Consider the following 22179-nt stretch of genomic DNA (forward strand, 5'->3'; position numbering starts at 1 on the left):
CCAACTGTGTAAGACATTGGTCAGATCTCGCTGGGGTACAGTGTGCCGTTCTGGTCACCATGCTAAAAGAAGGATGTGATAGTGCTGAAGAAGGTGCAGAGGAGATTCATCAGGATGTTGCCTGGAATGGAGCAGCTCAGTTAAGAAACTGGAGGAACTAGGTTTGTTGTCGCTGGATGGGAGAAGGTCATGAGGGAACATGGTTGAGGAGACAATAGGGATATAGAGAGGGTAGATTGCAAGAACCCTTTCTCCACCTCAAAGGGAGTTAACACCATTGCCAGTGATTCAGGGTAAAGGGGAAGATCATTCAAATGGCTATGAGGGGGACCTTCTTCACCCAGAGAACGTATATATTTGGATTGCTCTGTCCATCCTTCTGGCTATTTGCAGCAATGTCTGTGAGTCAGAGGTCATGAACTCATTCAATGTGTGCTCGGTGATGCATCTTTCACAATCAATGTGAGCTGCTATTAATATATACTCAGGGACTGAACAAGATAAAGCAGCTCTGGGGACTCAGTTCATTCAATGGGCACAGTGAGGGCATCTTTATTGGATCATATCATGTCGGGAACAAAGAGAAAATACTTACCTTTCCTGCTTGTTCAACTGCTTGCATTTTCATCTGTTAAAGCTGTAAGTGTCTTTCTGGAATTAGTACCCATTTTCTTTTAAGGTTGATTTTGTGACAGAGAACATACGGTAACTTGTTACTTGGTTTTTAATCACAGGATTCACCAGGAGATCCTTGTTGCATCTTAGACAAGCGTTTTGTAAGTTGACATTTTCTCACATATTATCACAATCTTTTGAGATAGACGTGTCGATATATCATTCATTTTTGTATTCTTTTGTGACAATTTAGGGAGAATTTTGCCCAACAACATGTGGTGTCAGTAGCTTCTTTCAAAATTACCAAAGCGAGATGAACAATGAACTGGAGAATATGGAAAATTATTTGGATCGTATTCATAATGTGACCACGATAACCAAAAATACAATCGATAACGTCGTTCAAACAAATACTATCATGAAGAAACAATCACCGGGTAATAACTCCAGTAGCTTTCATACACATGAAATATCAATCTATTTCCATAAAACTCTTACAGAATGACTTCCCTTCTAGACCGCATGAAATTTTCTACTTTCTTATATTTTGATAGATAATCACATCCAAAGGATAAGCGAAATCCAGTCAGAGATTCTGAAGTTCGAAACCATCAGTTCGGAAAAAGATTATGAATTACAGTAAGTTCACCATTATTTATTGTCACAATGATGACGTGAAGAAAATATATTTTAAATAACTGCGCGTAATGAATCAGCTAAGTAGCAACTGAATGTGTTAAGAATTATTTAATTTTCTGACATTTATTTCTCGAAAGAGGAACTGCAAAAGGCTATTGAAAAGGGGCCATCTGTAAATCTGAAGTAAAAGTATAATCTTGTGGAAATATACAGCAAGTGTTTTTATAAATGAGATAAAATAACTTACCGCTTCTAATCTGAAAATTATACCCGGAGAAGCATTTGCGCCAGAAATAATAGTAATTATGTGTAAAAACATACAATACCAGGAAGTTTTAATTTGCAGAAGGATTTTGATCAGTCCACTTTGTTCATGTTGTGCCTTTGAAAGAGCTATCACATTTACTCTGCACCGCTGTCTGTGTAACCAAGCAATGTTACTACTTTTTGTAAATCTTGTCTGTCACTATTTCAGGCAATTTATTTCGACATTTGGTGACATAAAAATAATTTCTTCATGCCACTTCTTTTTCCCAATCATTTTAAGTCAATGTCCTTTGGTCATTCACCCTGGAAATAGCTTTTGCTTAATTACATCTATCAAAATCATTGATGATCTGGAGCACCTTTGTAAAGGGCCTGTCCCACTGTACGAGGTAATTCAAGAGTTCTCCCGAGTTTCCCCTGATTCGAACTCGGAGAATTACGGTAATAGCTGCTCGTAGGTACTCGGGGCTCTCGTGGACATTTTTCAACATGTTGAAAAATCTTCACGAGTCTTCCCGAGCTTACCGCGTGCCCCGAGTACCTGCTGTTAGCGTTACAAGCCGCTAAGAGACGTCCCGAGTTCCAACGTACACGCAACGTACATTCTATGTGCTTACCACAAGTTTGTTTTTTTTCAACTCGGGAGAGCTCTTGAATGAACTCGTAGAGTGGGACAGGCCCATTAGGTAGCAGCTACAGCCTCTTCTGTCTCCATTTCATTCTTCTACCACAAAGTCTCTTAAGGCATGCTGACCTTGAAGAAGCTTTCCTCCTCTCTTTAATGAAGCATTGTTTCAACTTGGAATATTAACAGTTCTTTTCCTCCCACAAACACTACTCAAGCTGCTGATTTCCTCCAGCAGATAGACACAAAGTACTGGAATAACTCAGTGGGTCAGGCAGCATCTCTGGTGAAAAAGGGTGGGTGACATTTCAGGTCGGGACCTTTCTTGATGTCTGAAGAAGGGTCCCAACCCGAAACATCACCTATCCTTTTTCTCCACAGATGCTGGGTGGCCCTCTGAGTTACTCCAGTCTATCTTCGGTGTAAACCAGCATCTGCAGTTCCTTTTTACACCAATTCCTCCAGCAGATTGTTTGTTGCTCCTACCTTTGTCTGCTGCAATCATTTTCTCTGATGTCTCCATAAAACTGAAGCCCTTGGAATGGCCGTTCAGAGTGAGCCAATAAATATATTTTTAATGATCCACTGCTGCAAAATGTTATTAAATTTGGGAGAACAAAATGAGTCTTGCACGATTAACAGACACTTTAACAGGATTAATATACTCAATAGTATGGAGGTGAGGAGGGCCCGATGTGGACTGAAGAATATATTGTGAACCTAGATGTCCAGAACAGGAGTCTCTAGCTCAGAGTGATTGAGCTGGAATATGAATTGGAGACACATGGATGTATAAGAGTGGAGGCGAAATATATGGACAGGTATAGCCAGACTACAGTCACACACCAGAGAAAAGGACAAATGTAGGAAGAGATATGTGTGTTGCTGAGAAGATGTTGAGTTCCAGGAATTGGTTGGAGACTGTGAGGGAGATCCTGCAGACACTTGCTCTGTCCAACAATATAATGCACTCCAGGTGTCAACTTCTGTTCATCAGCGAAACCAAGCACAGGCTCGGCGATCGTTTCGCTGAACACCTCCGCTCAGTCCGCCTTAACCTACCTGATCTCCCGGTGGCTCAGCACTTTAACACGCCCTCCCATTCCCAATCTGACCTTTCTGTCCTGGGCCTCCTCCATTGTCAGAGTGAGGCCCAGCACAAATTGGAGGAACAACACCTCATATTTCGCTTGGGCAGCTTACACCCCAGCGGTATGAACATTGACTTCTCTAACTTCAAATAGCCCTTGCTTTCCCTTTCCATCCCCTTCCCCTTCCCAGTTCTCCCACCAGTCCTACTGTCTCTGACTACATTCTATCTGTCCCGCCCACTCCCCTGACATCAGTCTGAAGAAGGGTCTCGACCCGAAACGTCATCCATTCCTTCTCTCCAGAGATGCTGCCTGTCCCGCTGAGTTACTCCAGCATTACTATCTTCAATATAATGCACTTGCTACCTATGAAGACAAGATGGCAGGGTTGACAGCCACTGGCTGTTGGGCCCATTGTAGTTCATCATCTATTTCAATGAGTAGGATAAGAATGTACAAGGCATAACTAGCAAGCCTGAGATGACGATAAAATAGGTGGTACTGTTGAAAATGAAGATGGATATCAAGAATTAAAATGGGATCTTGATCAGCTGGGCAAGTTGACTGTGGACAGGCTGATGGCGTTTAATTCAGGTAAATGTGAGATGTTGTATTTTGGGAAGTCAAACCAGGACCGGATCTTCACAGCGAACAGTAGAGCCCTGGGTAGTGTTGCAGAGCAGAGATATCCATGAGTACAAGTACATAGTTTCTTGAAAGTGGCATTGCACGTAGATAAGGTGGTGAAGAAGGTGTTCAGATGTTGGGATGTTATGTTACAGTTGTTGAAGATGCGGAGAGTATTGTAGAGTACATGTGGAGTATTGTGCATTATGTTGCAAAGAGTGCAGGGAAGATTTATGAGCTTGTTGCCAGGACTCGAGGGCCAGAGTTATAGGGAGAGATTAAGCAGGCTGGGACTGAAGTGCGAGGTATTGCATTTTGGGAAGTCAAACAAGGGCAGGACCTACACAGTGAGTGGCAAGGCTCTAGGGAGTGTTGAATAGCAGAAGGATCAAGGAGTGTAGGCATATAGTTCCATGAAAGTGCCACCACAAATAGATGGGGTAGTCAAGAAGTCTTTCAGCACATTAGTCTTCATCAGTCAGAATATTGAGTATGGAAGTTGGAATGTTAAGCCCCTCTCCCACTTTGGCGATTTGTTCGGTGACTACAGGCGACTAGGCTGTCACCACATGGTCGCCGGGGTGACGCCTGTATGGTCGTGAGTAGTGTCCTCACGTTGCCTAAAGACGTTTTTCTGGTCGCCGCTGGATTTTGAAATGATCAAAACGTTTCGGTGACTGTGGGCTTAACGTAGCTTATCTTCTCCTGTCGTAGGTGCTGTCATAGGTTGTCGCCAGGATGACGCAGGTTGTTGCCAGGTGACGTTGGTTGTCGCCGGGTGCTGACTTCAGTGAATTCCATTGGCGACGACCTACGTCAACCTACATGAACCGGCGACAGGTACCGGCGACTGAATTGTCTTCAGTTGTCGCCGACAGGGTCGTTGCTTGTCGTAGCTTGTGGACGTAGGTTTACTTTGGTTATCATAGGTTGTCGCCTGTGTGGTCGTAGGTTGTCGTAGGTGTGGTCGTAGGTGGACATCCTAATGGGTCGCCGGTTGTCGGTAGCTTGCCGTAGCTTGATGTCGACTAGGTGGTAGGTTGTTGTAGCTTGTCGTAGGGGGTCCAGTCGGCGCTTTATCGGCGACCTGCTATGACTGTGACAGTCGCCAAAAAATATCACCTAAGTGGGACAGGCCCTTTATGCTACAGCTGTACAAGGCCCTGCGAGGCCACATTTGGAGGATTGTGTTCAGTTTTGGTCATCCTATTCCAGAAAAGACGTTGCTAAGCTGGAAAAGGTGCAGAGAACATTTACGAGGATGTTGCCAGGACTCAAAGGTCTGAGCTTCAGAAAGAGGTTGAGCAGGCTTGGTCTTTATTCCTTGGAGCACAGGGAGGATGAGGAGTGATCTTACAGAGCTGTATAAGATCATGAGAGGAATAGATAGGATAGATACACAGAATCCCAGAGTAGGGGAATCAAGAACCAGGGGACAAAGGATTAAGGTGAAGGGAGTACCTGAGGGACAGCTTTTTTACAGAAAGAGTGGTGGGTGTATGGAACAATCTGCTAGAGGAGGTAGTTGAGGCTGGACAATCACAATATTTAAATTAGATTTGGACTCACATGGATAGGATAGGCTTGGATAGGCGGATTTGGAGAGGATGTTTCCACTGGTGGGAGAGTCTAGGACTAGAGGTCGTAGCTCAGGATTAAAGGAGGTTATTTTAGGAACGAGATGAAGAGATATTTCTTTAGTCAGAGGGAGGTGAATCTATGGAATTCTTTGCTGTGGAGGCAAAGATGGATAGATTTTTGATTAGTACGGGTGTCAGAGGTTTTGGGCAGAAGGCAGGAGAATGGGGTTAGGAGGGAGAGATAGATCAGCCATGATTGAATGGCGGAGTAGACCTGATGGGCCGAATGGCCCCTTTCTACCCCTATCACATGACCTTATCAAAGGTTTAGAAGGATAATGCAGCTCAATAAGGTCTTGGCCAGGCTGCATTTGGAGTTTGGCCTGCAGTTCTGGTCGCCCCATTGCAGGAAAGATGTGGAGGCTTTGGAAACAGTGCAGAGGAGGTTACCACAATGCTGCCTGTGTTAGAGGGGTTTCAGATGCAAGCAGAGGTTGCATAGACTTGCATTGTTTTCTCCAGAACAACGGAGATTGAGGGAAGACTTGATGGAAGTATATATAAGTATGAGAGGCATAGATAGGGTAGACAGTCAGAACTTTTTTCCCAGGGTGGAAATGTCCAACGCTAAAGATCACAGCTATAAATTGACAGGGGAAGAACTTAATGGAGAGCAAGGACATCATTTGGAATGGAAAATGACAAGGCACAGTGATATTTGGTGCTGCATACCCAATGTATACAAATAGAAGCCACCTAAGGCGCTGACAGAAGTTACAAAGCACACCGGCTCCTCCTTTTGTTCTTCTCTCCCTCGCCGCCCGCAGCGGTTTCCCCACACCGGCTCCTCCATTGTTCTTCACCCCACCTCCCTCACGGTGGTCCTCCCACACCGGCTCCTCCATTGTTCTTTCCCCCACCTCCCTCACGGTGGTCCTCCACGCTCTCATCGACCATCGACCGTGGGTAGAACCACGAGACATTGTCGCCGCCGCGAGGCTTCACCACCGTTGCAAGGCCCCATTGATGCAAGGCTTCACCGCCACTGAGGCCTCACCGCTGTCGACGCCCCACTTCACACCTCCCTGGTGCTGAGCCGGGACCTAGCCGCGGGCTCCGTCAGCCTCTCCGTCGACCCGGACTCCGACCCGCGAGTCCTGGCTCCTCCATCCGACCCGTCAGGCCCCGGCTGGGCTTTTATGCGGCGATTCGGACGGCATTGAGACCACGCCGCTTCGATAAAGTCCTCCAGCCGCATTCCCAGTCCATAGCCGTGGCCCGTCGGGAAGCCTTCTGACTTTTAACTTGGTTAAATAATTAGATCATTTTAACTTGGAATCATGTCCAGCACAAACGTTGTGGGCCGAACGGACCATTCCTGTACTGTTTTGTTTCCAGAAACTGGTGTACTGTTGGACACAATTCGCACCCAAAGTGCACAGCATCACTTGGTCATTAGGTAATTATACCTATTGTCTCTGCACAAATTACATGCCTAAATATTTCTTTATTTTTAACAGGCAATTGGAACATATAGTTTCATCAAATGACGAACACATTAAAAGATTAAAGATACTTACCACGCAGCTTCATAACAGATGCATTGAGCCATGTCAAGACACAACTCAAATATATGAAATCACAGGTCAAGGTTGGCATCCTCGTTTAAATAATTAGTTGTCTATTTATTCGTTTTGTTTTATATTTACTCATCTTTCTGAATCTGGATGAGGCTGGCAAGGAAGCATTTATGATGATGGTCAAGGACAAGGGTTTTGATTCACCCTCGATGTAGGTGGTCATTGCCTGGCACTTTGGCGGTGCAAATGGTTTTGCCACCTCTCTCCTCATACCCGAGCACGGTGTGGGTTTTATTGCAGGCGCTTATGGATTATCCCGACCCAAAACATCACATTGTGTTCAGTTCTGGGCACCATGTTATGGGAAAGATGTTGTCAAACTGGAAAGAGTACAGAAAAGATTTACGAGGATGATGCCAGGACTAGAGGGTGTGAGCGATAGGGAGAGGTTGAGTAGGCTGGATCGCTATTCCTTGGAGTGCAGGAAGATGAGGGGTGATCTTATAGAGGTGTATAAAATCATGAGAGGAGTAGATTGGGTAGATGCACAAAGTATCTTGCCAGAGTAGGTGAATCGAGGACCAGAGGACATAGGTTTAAGGTGAAGGGGGAAAGATTTGATAGGAATCTGAGGGGTAACTTTTTCACACAAAGGGTTGTGGGTGTCTGGAACAAAATAATTAAGGCAGGGACCATCCCAACATTTAAGAAACAGTTAGGCAGGTACATGGATAGTACAGGTTTGGAGGGATATGGGCCAAATGCGGGCAGATGGGACGAGTGTAGCTGGGACATGTTGGCCGGTGTGGGCAAGTTGGGTGGAAGGGCCTGTTTCCACACTTTTTCACTCTATGACTCTATCACCTAACCATATTCCCCAGGAGTGCTGTCTGAACTGCAGAGTTATTCCAGCATTCTGTGCCTTTTTTTTTGTAAACCAGCATCTGCAGTTCCTTGTTTCTACAATACGGATTGCTTCCTTTGCCAACAAATTGGGAATGGAATTGCACATTGTGTAATAATCAGTGAACATCCTCACCTCTGAACTAAAGATAAATAATGTTCTTTGATGAAGCAACTGTTATTTGTATTTCAAAGGTCACCCAGAACTCAATTTATTCTCCAGTTGGGTGGCTTAATATTTTATTTTATTAACTTATTCTCAGTTACTCAAGATCTTTTTTCCCCAAAACATCCTTAAAATTACCAAAATCCTATGAACCTCAGTCCAACAATGACTTGGATTTAAAATACTTGTCCTGTATGTCAGTTCTGTCTCCAACTCCCATGGGCAAGTTCTTCATTATATTTATTCCACCATATTCCACCATTATCTATACATTGGCCATTGTCGAATATCTGCCATTGAAAAATATTGAGTTGATATTAATGTAATTATAAACTCATTATATTCCATCAAGATGCAGGACAGAATTCCATAGGAGATCCCTCTTCCCTGAGGCTATCATACTGTACAACCCCCCCCCCCCCCCAACCCCCCCTTCTGTCGTGGGGTAGACTGACTCCCCGCCCCCCGCCCCCCTCCCCAATCTCTGCTCATTCTCAATCCTTTTCACTCATCACTTTAATTTCATGTTTCATGTACACGGAGAGTGGTGAGTGTGGAATTCTCTGCCTCGGAGGGCGGTGGGGGCAGGTTCTCTGGATGCTTTCAAGAGAGAGCTAAATAGGGCTCTTAAAAATAGCAGAGTCAGGGGATATGGGGAGAAGGCAGGAACGGGATACTGATTGGGGATGATCAGCCATGAATGGCGGTGTGGCTCGAAGGGCCAAATGGCCTACTCCTGCACCTATTTTCTATTGTCTATTTTGTGTTTTTTTAATGTTTTAATGACTGTTGGCAGATCAATTTCCCTCCTGGGATAAATAAAGTTCTGTCGTATCGTATCGTATCGTAACCATCCTTTGCAAATCTAACAACCTTGTTGAAACTTGCATTTTGCAATTTTTGATCTGCAATATTTCATCACCAAGCATCCATTCAGTTGCCCAAGGAATCAGAAATTCCATCCATGGTTCATGGTCTTCACAGTAAACACTACACTGTACTCAGCCTCTAAATGACACATTTTCTTTGAATCTCTCCTTCCTCAAGTGACAAATTGTACATGATAATAGTGCTGCGAGGGTCTTAGTGATGTTTCTCAATGTTAGAGGCAATACCTGAATGCGTTATTGTTGAACAGTAAGCTCCTATAAATTGGCCATTGATGAATTTCTGAGTTTTGCCATTGAAACATATTGAGTTGATATGAATGAAATGATAAACTAATTTGGAATCTGTCAATGAGCTACAGTGTGATTCTGTTTAGACTGCCAAGATATCGCTGACAAGGGTGCAACAACGAGTGGTCTTTACTACATCCAACCACTGAAAGCCCGCCGTAGTTTTCTGGTGTACTGTGAGATAGACACAGCTGGGAGAGGCTGGACAGTGCTGCAGAGGGTACGTTGTCACCACACCTAAACTGTTCATCCGGTGGGGTTTTTTAAGTCCACTGAGAACTTTGATCTCATTTTTTTCAGAGACTCGATGGCAGTGTGAGCTTCTCTCAGAACTGGATTCCCTATAAGGAAGGATTTGGATACTTGTCGCCTGATGATAGCACGGAATTCTGGCTTGGCAATGAAAAGATACATTTAATAACTGTGCAGGGCAGAGGGCCCTATATCCTCGAGATTACTCTGAATGACTGGTCACGTGAACAGAGGTAATGTTTGATTTTATTCTAATCAGCACTAAACTGCGTGTGCTATCATGCATAAATAATTTTTTTAATACTGTACAGATTCCGCGTTTAAAACATCGATGTTTGATGTTCTGCTATTTGCTATTTGGTTTAATTTGTCACATATATACAATCTACGTTTTTCCTTTTCCAGCTTCTAATTGTTTCTTACCAATTTCCAGCCACGGGGCCTTTTATTGACACCACAACATTAAACTAGATATCTGGTCCCTTGATGTGGCTATCTTTTGAGGATCCTACTCAATGGTGGCCGATTAGGAAAGGGGGAGATGCAACAAGACCTGGGTGTCATGGTACACCAGTCATTGAAAGTAGGCATGCAGGTGCAGCAGGCAGTGAAGAAAGCGAATGGTATGTTAGCATTCATAGCAAAAGGATTTGAGTATAGGAGTAGGGAGGTTCTACTGCAGTTGTACAGGGTCTTGGTGAGACCACACCTGGAGTATTGCGTACAGTTTTGGTCTCCTAATCTGAGGAAATACATTCTTGCCATAGAGGGAGTACAGAGAAGGTTCACCAGACTGATTCCTGGGATGTCAGGACTTTCATATGAAGAAAGACTGGATAGACGTGGCTTGTACTCGCTAGAATTTAGAAGATTGAGGGGGGATCTTATAGAAACTTATAAAATTCTTAAGGGGTTGGACAGGCTAGATGCAGGAAGATTGTTCCCGATGTTGGGTAAGTCCAGAACAAGGGGTCACAGTTTAAGGATAAGGGGGAAATCTTTTAGGACCGAGATGAGGAAAACATTTTTCACACAGAGAGTGGTGCATCTCTGGAATTCTCTGCCACAGAAGGTGGTTGAGGCCAGTTCATTGGCTATATTTAAGAGGGAGTTAGATGTGGCCCTTGTAGCTAAAGGGATCAGGGGGTATGGAGAGAAGGCAGGTACAGGATACTGAGATGGATGATCAGCCATGATCATATTGAATGGCGGTGTAGGCTCGAAGGGCCAAATGGCCTACTCCTGCACCTATGTTTCTACTCCTCCTTAATATTCCCACACAGCCCTAATAGGCTGGACCTCTGACAAATATTTGTGAAGGAGTTAAATGCTTTGGTTTTGTCATGAGGCCATGAGACACGAGTTCACAAGTTATAGGAGTAGAATTAGGCCATTCGGCCCATCGAGTCTACTCCACCATTCATTCGTGGCTGATCTCTACCACCTAATCCCATTTTCCTGCCTTCTCCCCATAATCCTTATCACCCGTTCTAATCAAAAATGTGTCTATCTCTGCCTTAAAAAATATCCACTGACTTGGCCTCCACAGCCCTCTGTGGCAATGAGTTCCACTGATTAACTATCCTCTGACTAAAGAAGTTCCTCCTCACCTCCTTTCTAAAAAAACACCCTTTAATTCTGAGACTATGACCTCTGGTCCAAGATTCTCCCACCAGTGGAAACATCCTCTCCACATCCACTCTATCTACAGTATGTATTTCATTATTCTGTAAGTTTCAAAGAGGTCCCCTCTCAACCTTCTAAACTCCAGCGAGTAGAGGCCCAGTGCTGTAAAACGCTCATCATATGCTAACCCACTCACACCAACTCAATGGCCAACAAATTTTGGCAAGTGACATGAGGAATTATATATATGTTCAGGAAAGTTTCCTGAGTGGGTTAACATATGATGAGCGTTTTACAGCACTGGGCCTGTACTCGCTGGAGTTTAGAAAGATGAGGGGGGACCTCATTGAAACTCACCGAATAGTGAAAGGAGTTGATAGAGTGGATGGCCATACCCTCAGAATAAAAGGACGTTCCTTTAGGAAGGAGATGAGGAGGAATTTATTTTGTCAGAGGATAGTGAATCTGTGATGACATTAAAATAGATGATATCACAGACAGTGAAGATAGTTATCAAAAAAACTGTGAGATCTTTATCAGTTGGGCACGTGTGCCAAAATGACTAATGGAATTTAATCCAGTTAAGTGTGAAGTGTTACATGATGTGGTGTTGGACCTTCACCATGTATAGTAGGGCCTGGAAAGTGTTGTCGAGCAGCGGGATCTAGGAGTGGATGTACATATTATAGCTGTACAAGACATTGGTGAGGCAGCCCTTGGTGCATTGTGTTCAGTGTTGGTCACCTTTCTATTGGAAAATATAATATTAAGTTTGAAAGGGTACAGAGAAGACCTATAAGGATGTCACCGGGCCTGAGCTATGGGGAGAGATTGAGATGGGTAAGACTTTATTAGAATGCAGGAGGCTGAGGGAGATCTTATTGAGGTGTATAAAATCATGAGGGGGATGGGGTGAATAACGTTCATAAGCTGGCACTTTGAGTACAAGAGTTGGCATGTTATGTTACAGTTGTACAAACCTTTGATTATGTCAAACGTGAGTATTATATGCAGTTCTAGTTGCCATTTTCCAAGAGTCAAGTCAAGAGAGTTTATTGTCATGTTTCCCAGATAGGACAATGAAATTCTTGCTTGCTGCAGCACAACAGAGTATTGTAGGCATAAATACAGAACAGATCAGTGTGTCCATACCATAGAATATATATATACACACATAAATAAACAGGTAAAGTGCAATAGGCTGTTATAGTTCAGAGTTTGTTTGAAGTTGTGTTTAATAGTCTGATGGCTGTTCCTGAACCTGGATGTTGCAGATTTCGGGCTCCTGTACCTTCTACCCAATGGCAGCGGAGAGATGAGTGTGTGGCCAGGATGGTGTGGGTCTTTGATGATGTTGGCAGCCTTTTTGAGGCAGCGACTGCGATATATCCCCTCAATGGTAGGGAGGTCAGAGCCGATGATGGACTGGGCAATGTTTACAACTTTTTGCAGACTTTTCCGCTCCAGGACGCCCGAGTTGCTGAACCAATCCACGATGCAACCGGTCAGCATGCTCTCTACTGTGCACCTGTAGAAGTTAGAGAGAGTCCTCCTTGACATACCGACTCTCCGTAATCTTCTCAGGAAGTAGAGACGCTGATGTGCTTTCTTTGTAATTGCATCAGTGTTCTGGGACCAGGAGAGATCTTTACCAAGATAAATGTGATTAAGGTAAAAAGGGTGCAGAAAAGATGGCCTGGATCAGAAGGCTTGAGTATTGAATGAGACATTGAATAGGCTTTTTTTCCATGGACCAAACAAAGAAGTGACATGATAGAGGGATATAAAATTAAAGAACTCATAGATCATATAGATCGTTAAGGTCTGTTTCCTATGGTACCCTAAAGATGGAGTGTTAGGAGATATCAGTCGAGAAATAATATTTCCATCCAGATAATGGTTGAAATATGGAACATACTGCTTGAGATTTGGTAGCGGTAGATCCTCTCAACATTTAAGTGATATTTAGAATTACTAGTAATCTTTAACATCACGAAATGCCATTGACAAAGAAGGCCATTGGGATAAATGATGGAAAGTAGGATTTTGATAAATAAACACTTTATGGCCAGTATGGACAGGATAAGCCGCAGAGTTTGCTTCCACCTTCCATGACTCCATGATTTAATGGTATATGAAAGATCACTGAAGATACCTGGTGTACCATTATTTTATCCCCATCCAGAACTGCTCGTTATATGGGCTTCAAAGTGGGAAGTGAAGCGGACAGCTATCGCTTACGTTACAGCTTCTATGACGGAGGAGACGCTGGAGATGCCTTTGATGGTTTTGACTTTGGAGATGAGAGCAGCAGTAAATTCTACACAGCCCACAATGGAATGCAGTTCAGCACACCAGACGTTGACAATGACAAATACGAGGCCAGCTGTGCCTACCAAGATCAGTCTGGCTGGTGGATGAACAAATGTCATGCAGGAAATCTTAATGGCCGATATCACATAGGTAAGGCTTCTCATGCATAACTACAGCTTCATAAGCAATGCAAACAGACAAGATTGGAAATCAGTTCCCATGAGTTCATTTTAGTTTAGTTCATTACTGTCATGTGTACCGAGGTACAGTGAAAAGTTTTAGTTTGTGTGCTATCCAATCAAAGAAAAGACTCTTGGTGTGCGTTTCTGGGGACATACAAAACTTTCTACGCCTCCTAAGGAAGTAGTCAATAGTCAATAGTCAGATTTATTCGTCACATACACAATGAAGTACAGTGAAATGAATTTGCCAGCAGCGGTACAACAAAAAAGAACACACAATAAAAAAACGTAACACAAAACATCCACCACAGCATTCATCACTGTGGTAGAAGGCACAACATTTAATCAGTCCTCCTCCATTTTTCCCCGTGGTCGGGATCACAAACCTCCGCAGTCGCCGCTGCAGGCCAAATGTACAGGCAAGGTAAGTCCCGAATCGGTGCCTCCCAACCGGAGACCGCGGCTTGAAGATGACGTAGGCCGGCGGTCGGAGCTCTTCTCCAGGGATTCCCGGTGAGGGATCCCGCTCCGGACGGTAAGTAAGTAAGTTCCCGCCACGCCCGCAGTTCGTGGCTTCAAGCTGTTGTAGTGGTGTTGGTGTGCTTTCATGGCCATAGCTTCGACATGGTGGTCAAGGAAAAACTGTTGGTGATATTTATTCCTAGGAACATAAATCTTTTGACGATCTCTACTTCGGCACCATTAATGTGTACTGCTTCACTTCCTGAAGCCAGTCACAATTTCCTTTGTCTGACTGAGATTGAAGGAGATTTGTTGTCTTGGCTTCCAAGCTGCAAGGTTCTCGATCTCCTTTTTGCACCCCGCCTCCTCATTATTCAATATCGGCCCCACTCTCGACCTGAAACATCACCCATTCTTTCTCTCCAGAGATGCTGCCTGTCCCGCTGAGTTGCTCCAGCATTTTGTGTCTATCCACCACAGTAGTATCATCTGCAAACTTGTAGATTGAGTTGGTTTGGTATTTGGCAGCACAGTTGTGCGAGTATAACGAGTATAGTATAGTTGTGAGTGTGTAACGAGAACACAACCTTGCAGTGCAGCAGTGTGGAAGATTATTGTGAACAGAAATGTATTGTAAAATTAATATTGTTGTTCTTGCATCAATGCTCGATTTACAGGAGTGCACTTAATATAACAATTTTGACAGGAGCAGAAAACTGAAATGAGTTTTTTAGAGGCTTGCTAACATAATCTTTATGTGTAAATCATTTTAACATAATAATAACAGTTCTTCATTCCAAGTCTCTGTTCCAATTTTAATTTTACCAGATGCATTACTTTGAGTCTTAGTTAATGCCCATATTCTTTAAAATAGTGTTACGAGAATGCTTATATCTAACTGAGGGCAAACACAGGCATGTTTAATTGGGAATGGCACTTGCAGCAGTGAAGCGCACTCTCAGGCACAGACTGCAGTGTTAGCCTAACTTTTCTTGCTCAGTCTTGTGGAATGAGGCTTGAATCCACAACCAAGTGAATTAGTTATGGGTTCTGTCGAATTGGTTGGTTCTCCTGAGGAACCGAATAAAGGTTTGTAAAATCAATGAAAAAGAGGCAAGCCTGTCTTTGAGATTGGGGGTAGACACAAAATGCTGGAGTAACTCAGTGGGTGAGGCAGCATCTACGGAGAGAAGGATTGGGTGACGTTTCGGGGCGAGTCCCTTCTTCAGACTGAGTGTTGCTGAACTCTCGTCGGAGAGAGGAAGAGAACTTCTTCAAAGTGGGCGTACCTTGAGGAAATTTCACAGTGGAGTGGACAAAATGTGTAAGAAAGAACAGATGCTTGTAAAATCGATAGAAGGAATGGCCGTCATTTCGGGTCGAGACCTTCTTCAGACTGATTGGGGCATTGAGATTGGGGCATTGAGATTGGGGCTTTGAGATTGGGGTACTGAGATTGGGGTACTGAGATTGGGGCATTGAGATTGGGGCATTGAGATTGGGGCATTGAGATTGGGGCATTGAGATTGGGGCATTGAGATTGGGGTACAGAGATTGGGGCATTGAGACTGGGACATTGAGACTGGGGTACTGAGATTGGGGTACTGAGATTGGGGTACAGAGATTGGGGTACTGAGATTGGGGCATTGAGATTGGGGTACTGAGATTGGGGTACTGAGATTGGGGTACAGAGATTGGGGTACTGAGATTGGGACATTGGGATTGGGGTACAGAGACTGGGGTACTGAGATTAGGGCTTTGAGATTGGGGTACAGAGTAGAAAACTTGGAACATTATATTGCAACTTTACAAACGGGGTTAGGCCACAGTGCGAGTGGTGTGTGCCATTCGGGTCGTCACTCTGCAGGATTTCACAATTTCACTAGTTTGTTGCCTGGATTGGGGGATTTTGTTTTCGGGCAGCATTTGTTTTCCCTGGAGTGAAGGAGGGTGATGGGGTGACCTAATAAAGATATATTAAAATGATGAAAGGCATAAATTGGATTGATAGTCATAATCTGATCAGGACATCAATAACGGGCGGCACGGTGGCGCAGCGGTAGAGTTGCTGCCTTACAGCGAATGCAGCACCGGAGACCCGGGTTCGATCCCGACTACGGGTGCTGTCTGTACGGAGTTTGTAGGTTCTCCCCGTGGCCTGCGTGGGTCTCCGAGATCTTCGGTTTCCTCTCACACTCCAAAGACGTACAGGTTTGTAAGTTAATTGGCTTGGTAAATGTAAAAATTGTCCCTAGTGGGTGTAGGATATTGTTAATGTGCAGGGATCGCTGGTCATGGTGGACCCGGTGGGCCGAAGGGCCTGCTTCCACGCTGTATCTCTCAACTAAACTAAACTAAAACAAAAGGGCATAGGTTTAAAGTAAGAGGAAGGAGTTTAAAGGGTTTGAGGGAAAGATGTTATCATGGAGAATGTCTGATATCTAGAACTTGCTGTCAGAGGAGGCAGTAGAGTCAAATATCATCATTACGTTTAAGAAATATTTTGAGAAATATTTCCCTCGGAAGGAAATATTTTGAGAAATATTTGACATAGAAGGATACAATCCTAATGAGGACAAATCAGACCATTAGATAGATTAAAAAGTTAGCATTAATGTCATGGGCAAAAGGAACTGTTGCTATGCTGGACAATCTCATGATTCTTTGTGAACTAACTGGTCTGTATTTAATCAAGTTATCTGTTCCATATTTTTATTATGACTGTACATTACCATACGATACGATACAGTGCGATATGACAGAACAATCACAGGAGAGGAATTGTTCTGCCATAAAACACATGATACATGAAACATGAAATTAAAGTGATGAGTGAAGTTGGGATGTGCAAGATGGTAGAGAGGGGTGGGAAGAGGGGAGTCAGTTTACCCCACTACAGAAGGGGGATGAACTGTACAATTTGATAGCCACAGGGAAGAAGGATCTCCTGTGGCGTTCTGTCCTGCATCTTGGTGGAACCAGTCTGTTGCTGGAGGTGCTCCTCTGGTTGATCCAGTGAGTCATGGAGGGGGTGAGCTGTATTGTCCAAGATGCACCGCAGTTTGAGGAGCATCCTCCCCGCCAAGACCATCTCCAATGAATCCAATTCCAAACCCAGGATGGAGCAAGCTTTCCTGATGAGCTTCTCCAGTCCTCCAATCCTTTGGTAGCATTCCTGCAGCCAAGTGAAATTGAAACAAATATTGGCGGAACTTCTGAAATGTTGGCTCTTGTAACAACACGGGATATATTCTGAGGAACAAAATAAGCAGGGATGTTCCACTTGCACTGTCTGTCTGCCTGACAATAGACAATAGACAATAGGTGCAGGAGTAGGCCATTTGGCCCCTCAAGCCAGCACCGCCATTCAATGTGATCATGGCTGATCATCCCCAATCAATACCCGGTTCCTGCCTTCTCCCCATATCCCCTGACTTCGCTATCTTTAAGAGCTCTATCTAACCCTCTCTTGAAAGCATCCAGAGAACTGGCCTCCACCACCTTCTGAAGCAGAGAATTCCATAGACTCACAACTCTCTATGTGAAAAGGTTTTTCCTCATCTCCGTTCTAAATGGCTTACCCCTTATTCTTAAACTGTGGCCCCTGGTTCTGGACTCCCCCAACATCGGGAACATGTTTCCTGCCTCTAGCGTGTTCAAACCCTTAATAATCTTAACATAACTAATCTTAACCCCTCTCATCCTTCTAAATTCCAGTATACAAGCCCAGCTGTTCCATTCTATCAACATATGACAGTCCCACCTGAAATTTCTATTAGAAGGATCTTGAATGTCAATGATACAACCAACCATTGTTTCCCTGCCTCTCATCCCAATACACAACCTTGCCCTTTCTACAAAACTTCACCTGCTTAGGAAATATCTGGCAGATCTTTCTGGTTGGATAGTTATATGGATGGGAAAGGAATGGAGGGTTATGGTCTGAGCGCAGGTATATGGGACTAGGGGAGATTATGTGTTCGGCACGGACTAGAAGGGTCGAGATGGCCTGTTTCCGTGCTGTAATTGTTATATGGTTATATTATATGGTTATCTTGAAAGTCACCTCAGGTGATTCTGGAAGTTCCACAGGGAGTAACGGTGTGGTCTGAATTTTCCTGGGAAAAGCTTGTGCTAATGTGGAATTGTCAGTATTTGACTCTTTAGCTGTCCAGAAACTCACGATATCTCTTCAAATGTGTATGGCCCAAAATACCGGGCTTTCAGAGACGTATTCACCATTTGCATACCAACTTCAGTCCCGCATTGGACTCCTTTTGAAGTTCTACAGCCTATTGTTTCAATTGCTTTCAGAAACATGATACTGTAGGTTTGCTCAGGTGCAGACTCAGCGACTTTATTCATTTTAATGGTGAGGAGTAGAAGTGAGAGAGGGACTTAAGGGCCTGTCCCACCTGGCCGTCACTTACGCGTAATTTACGCGAAATCATTTGCGCGTCACGACGCTCGCCAGGATTTTGGGATGTACAAAATCTTTGCGCGCCATCTGCGTGACGCGCAAATGATGGCCAAGTGCGGCAGGCACTTTACATTGCAGTTGCATTCATTCATTTCAGTTAAATACATACTTCTCGTGTTTTAATTTTTTAATTTTTAAACAATTATTAAACTATGAGAATGTAATTTAGTTTTAACACTTTTATTTGTTTTGAATATTCGAGGCAGTCACAAAAATTTGTGTAGGAACGAACTGCAGATGCTGGTTTGAACCGGAGATAGACACAAAATGCTGGAGTAACTCAGCGAGACAGGCAGCAGAGAAGGAATTTAATTGTCCCTTAAAAAACTATTCATATAGTTTGACAGCTGGTTCAGCCTGAACGCATGGGTTGACCTACTGTAAAAATATTTCTGTGGTAGGATTTAATTTGTCCCTTTCACATGGTACATACTGCTCAAGGGTCCTCACCATTCCAGACTTCCTTCTCTAGAAACACATTCTAGATTCGTATGAAACCTGTATGCTGGAGGGAGATGAATCCAATGCAACTTGGAAATTCTAGGTTGTTAGGATTTATTCCCTATCTCTGATGGATAGTGGTAGAAAGGAACTGCAGATGCTGGTTTGAATGGAAGATAGACACAACATGCTCGAGCAACTCAGCGGGACAGGCAACATCTCTGGAGAGAAGGAATGGGTGACTTATCAGGTCGAGACCCTTCTTCAGACAGGGAGTCAGGGGAGAGGGGAAAATCTCTATGTCTCTCTGATGACGAAAGATGAAGATGGATAATGAACAGCCAACTTTCACAGTATAACATAGATATGAAGAATGAGATTGTGGATAAGATATTTTTAATGTTTTTGTTTAATTTAGTTTATTGTCATGTGTACTGAGGTACAGTGAAATGTTTCTGTTGCAAGCTGACCAGTCAGCGGAAAAACAATACATGGTTATAATTGAGCCATTCACAGTGTACATATACATGATAAAGGGAATAATGTTAAATGCAAGATACAGTCCAGTAAAGTTCAATTAAAGTTAGTCTGTGTCTCCAATGAGTTAGATAGTAGCTCAGGACTACTCTCTAGTTGTTGGTAGGATAGTTCAGTTGCCTGATAACAGCTGAAAATAAACTATTTCTGAATCTGGAGGTGTGCGGTTTCACACGTCTAAACATTTGCCTGATGGGAGAGGGGAGAAGAGGGAGTGGCCAAGGTACGACTGGTCCTTGATTATGCTGCTGGCCTTACTGAAGCAGTATGAGGTGCAAATGGAGTCAATGGAAGGGAGGTTGGTTTGTGTGCTGGTCTGGGCTGCGTCCACATTTTTCTGCAATTTCTTGCAGTCTTGAATGGAGCTGTTCCCAAACCATGCTGTGATGCATCCTGATTAAATATTTTATTTAATAATCCTACAAAATGTAATAATCCTAGCATGAATTCCTTGTCCATTATCCAGCACATCATCACTTGTACAAAGCCGACAGCAAAGTAAACTGTTGATTAACCCAACGAGTTAGTGTTGATGTTGATGTTGATGTGTGCAAGAACCTCCAACCCTTTAACTTTCCAATTCAATGCTTGCCTCCCATATGCTTGTCTTAATTCTATGTCTCCACGCTGGTCAATTGAATCGCTCCACCTTAGTGCCAAAATACCATGATTGACATTTCTATCACTTTCTCCTGAATAACCTACAAACCTGTATGTCTTTGGAGTGTGGGAGGAAACCAGAGCACCCACAGAAAACCCACTCAGTTAGGGGGAGAACATACAAACTCCGTACTTAATACTCCGTTCTACCCGGGTCTTTTTTTGTTAGTTTTTAGAGATACAGTGTGGAAACAGGCCCTTCGGCCCACTGGGTCCGCACCGACCAGCGATCCACACACATTAACACTATCCTACACACACTAGGGACAATTTTTACATTTTACATTACAAGCCAATTAACCTACATACCTGCGTGTCTTTGGAATGTGGGAGGAAACCGAAGATCTCGGAGAAAACCCACGCAAGTCACGGGGAGAACGTAAAAAATCCATACAGACAGTACTCGAAGGCAGGATCGAACCCGGGTCTCCGACGCTGCATTCGCTGTAAGGCAGCATCTCTACCGCTGCGCCACCGTGGCTGCTTGACTGTGCCACCGTAACACTGTGATGGGTCGTGTGCTTCAGAGAAAAATTAGGGACTTCATAATTTATTACTCAGGCATCTGTTCTCATGATATTATTACAGCAGTGTAACAGGGGAATTATAACTGAATGCTGTTCATTTCAATTTTAGGCGGAATTTACAGAGCTGATCAGACCACAGGTGGATTCGATGACGGCATTATCTGGGCGACATGGCATGATCGCTGGTACTCTCTCAAAGGGACCACAATGAAAATAATACCATACAAATCATATGAAAAACTGCGATCCCAAGTTGAACAAGGTCAAGGGACAAGAGGCGATGTCTAATAGCATCAAGTATAATTACATTTCATGGCAGAGACATAATATAGCTTCTAGCTTATCACGTGAATGCCTTAAGTTTGTATAGCACTCAAAACAGAGTAAACATGCTATGTTAAACATCATACTGGCTGAGCCAAGAATAAAGTCACGAGTCAAGTGTGTTTACTTGTCCTATGTACCGAGGCACAACTTTGGACTTCAGACTTGCAGCAACAAAACAGCTTTGTAAACACAAAACTCCATAGTTGGCATAATAAAAAACAAACAAAAAAAGTTCAATACATTTTTTAAAAAGCTACCAGACCAAGTGCAGACCCGTTGGGTCTGTTCCCCCAACGTGCGGTTGTGGGGGGGGAAGGCGGCATGCAGCGTCACACACTAACTACCCCCCCCCCCCCACACTCACGCTAATGGAGGAGAGAGAGAGAGATAGAGGGGGGTGAGGAGAGGGGGGGAGAAGGGGAGAGAGAGGGGTGCTGAGGGGGGTGAGATGAGGGGCGGGGGAGAGGTGGGGAGCAGGAAGGGGGAGGGAGGGTGGAGGGAAGGGGGTAGGGGTGTGTGGAGGGGAGGGGTGTTTAGGGGAGGGTCGGTGGGGGAGGGGAGGAGAGGAGGGGGGGAGAGAGGGGGGGGGAGAGGAGGGGGAGAGAGGAGGGGGGGAGAGGAGGGGGGGAGAGGAGAGGGGGGAGAGGAGAGGGAGAGGAGGGGGGGGGAGAGGAGAGGGGGGGGAGGAGGGAAGAGAGGAGAGAGGAGAGGGGGGGAGAGAGGAGGGGGGGGAGAGAGAGGAGAGGGGGGAAAGAGAGAGTGATAGGGAGAGAGAGAGAGGTGGGGAGAGGGAGGAGGGGAAGAGAGAGAGAGAGTGCCTTTTTACTTCAACCCAAACCCAAACCCAAACAACCATTTGCAGGCAGTGCTTTTTTACCTCTAACCATATTTTCATTTTCAAACCAAATTAAGGGTACTCACAGTGCTGTAGACATTTGTTCAGGGTCATTCAGAGCTCTGATTGAGGCACACCACTTTCAGAGCCTGATTGAGGCACACCACTTGCAGAGACTGATTGAGGCACACCACTTGCAGAGACTGATTGAGGCACACCACTTCCTGGTTTTATAGTCCCTCCCCCTCTCTTGCAGCAGGGGCAGC

The 22179-nt window shown here is 44.3% G+C and overlaps 1 protein-coding gene across 1 annotated transcript; it reads left to right on the top strand.

Moving 5' to 3' along the window:
• The first annotated feature begins 361 nt into the window (after positions 1-361).
• fgg (fibrinogen gamma chain) lies at positions 362-21207 on the top strand. Its single transcript, XM_033019669.1, has 9 exons — positions 362-639; positions 735-776; positions 869-1052; positions 1170-1254; positions 6965-7095; positions 9358-9491; positions 9572-9756; positions 13335-13612; positions 20861-21207. Exons 1-9 carry the CDS (start codon positions 532-534, stop codon positions 21037-21039), a joined length of 1326 nt encoding a protein of 441 aa, XP_032875560.1. The 5' UTR covers positions 362-531; the 3' UTR covers positions 21040-21207.
• The last annotated feature ends 972 nt before the right edge of the window (positions 21208-22179 follow it).

Source organism: Amblyraja radiata, chromosome 1 (assembly GCF_010909765.2).
Source record: "Amblyraja radiata isolate CabotCenter1 chromosome 1, sAmbRad1.1.pri, whole genome shotgun sequence".
Lineage (NCBI taxonomy): Eukaryota > Metazoa > Chordata > Chondrichthyes > Rajiformes > Rajidae > Amblyraja > Amblyraja radiata.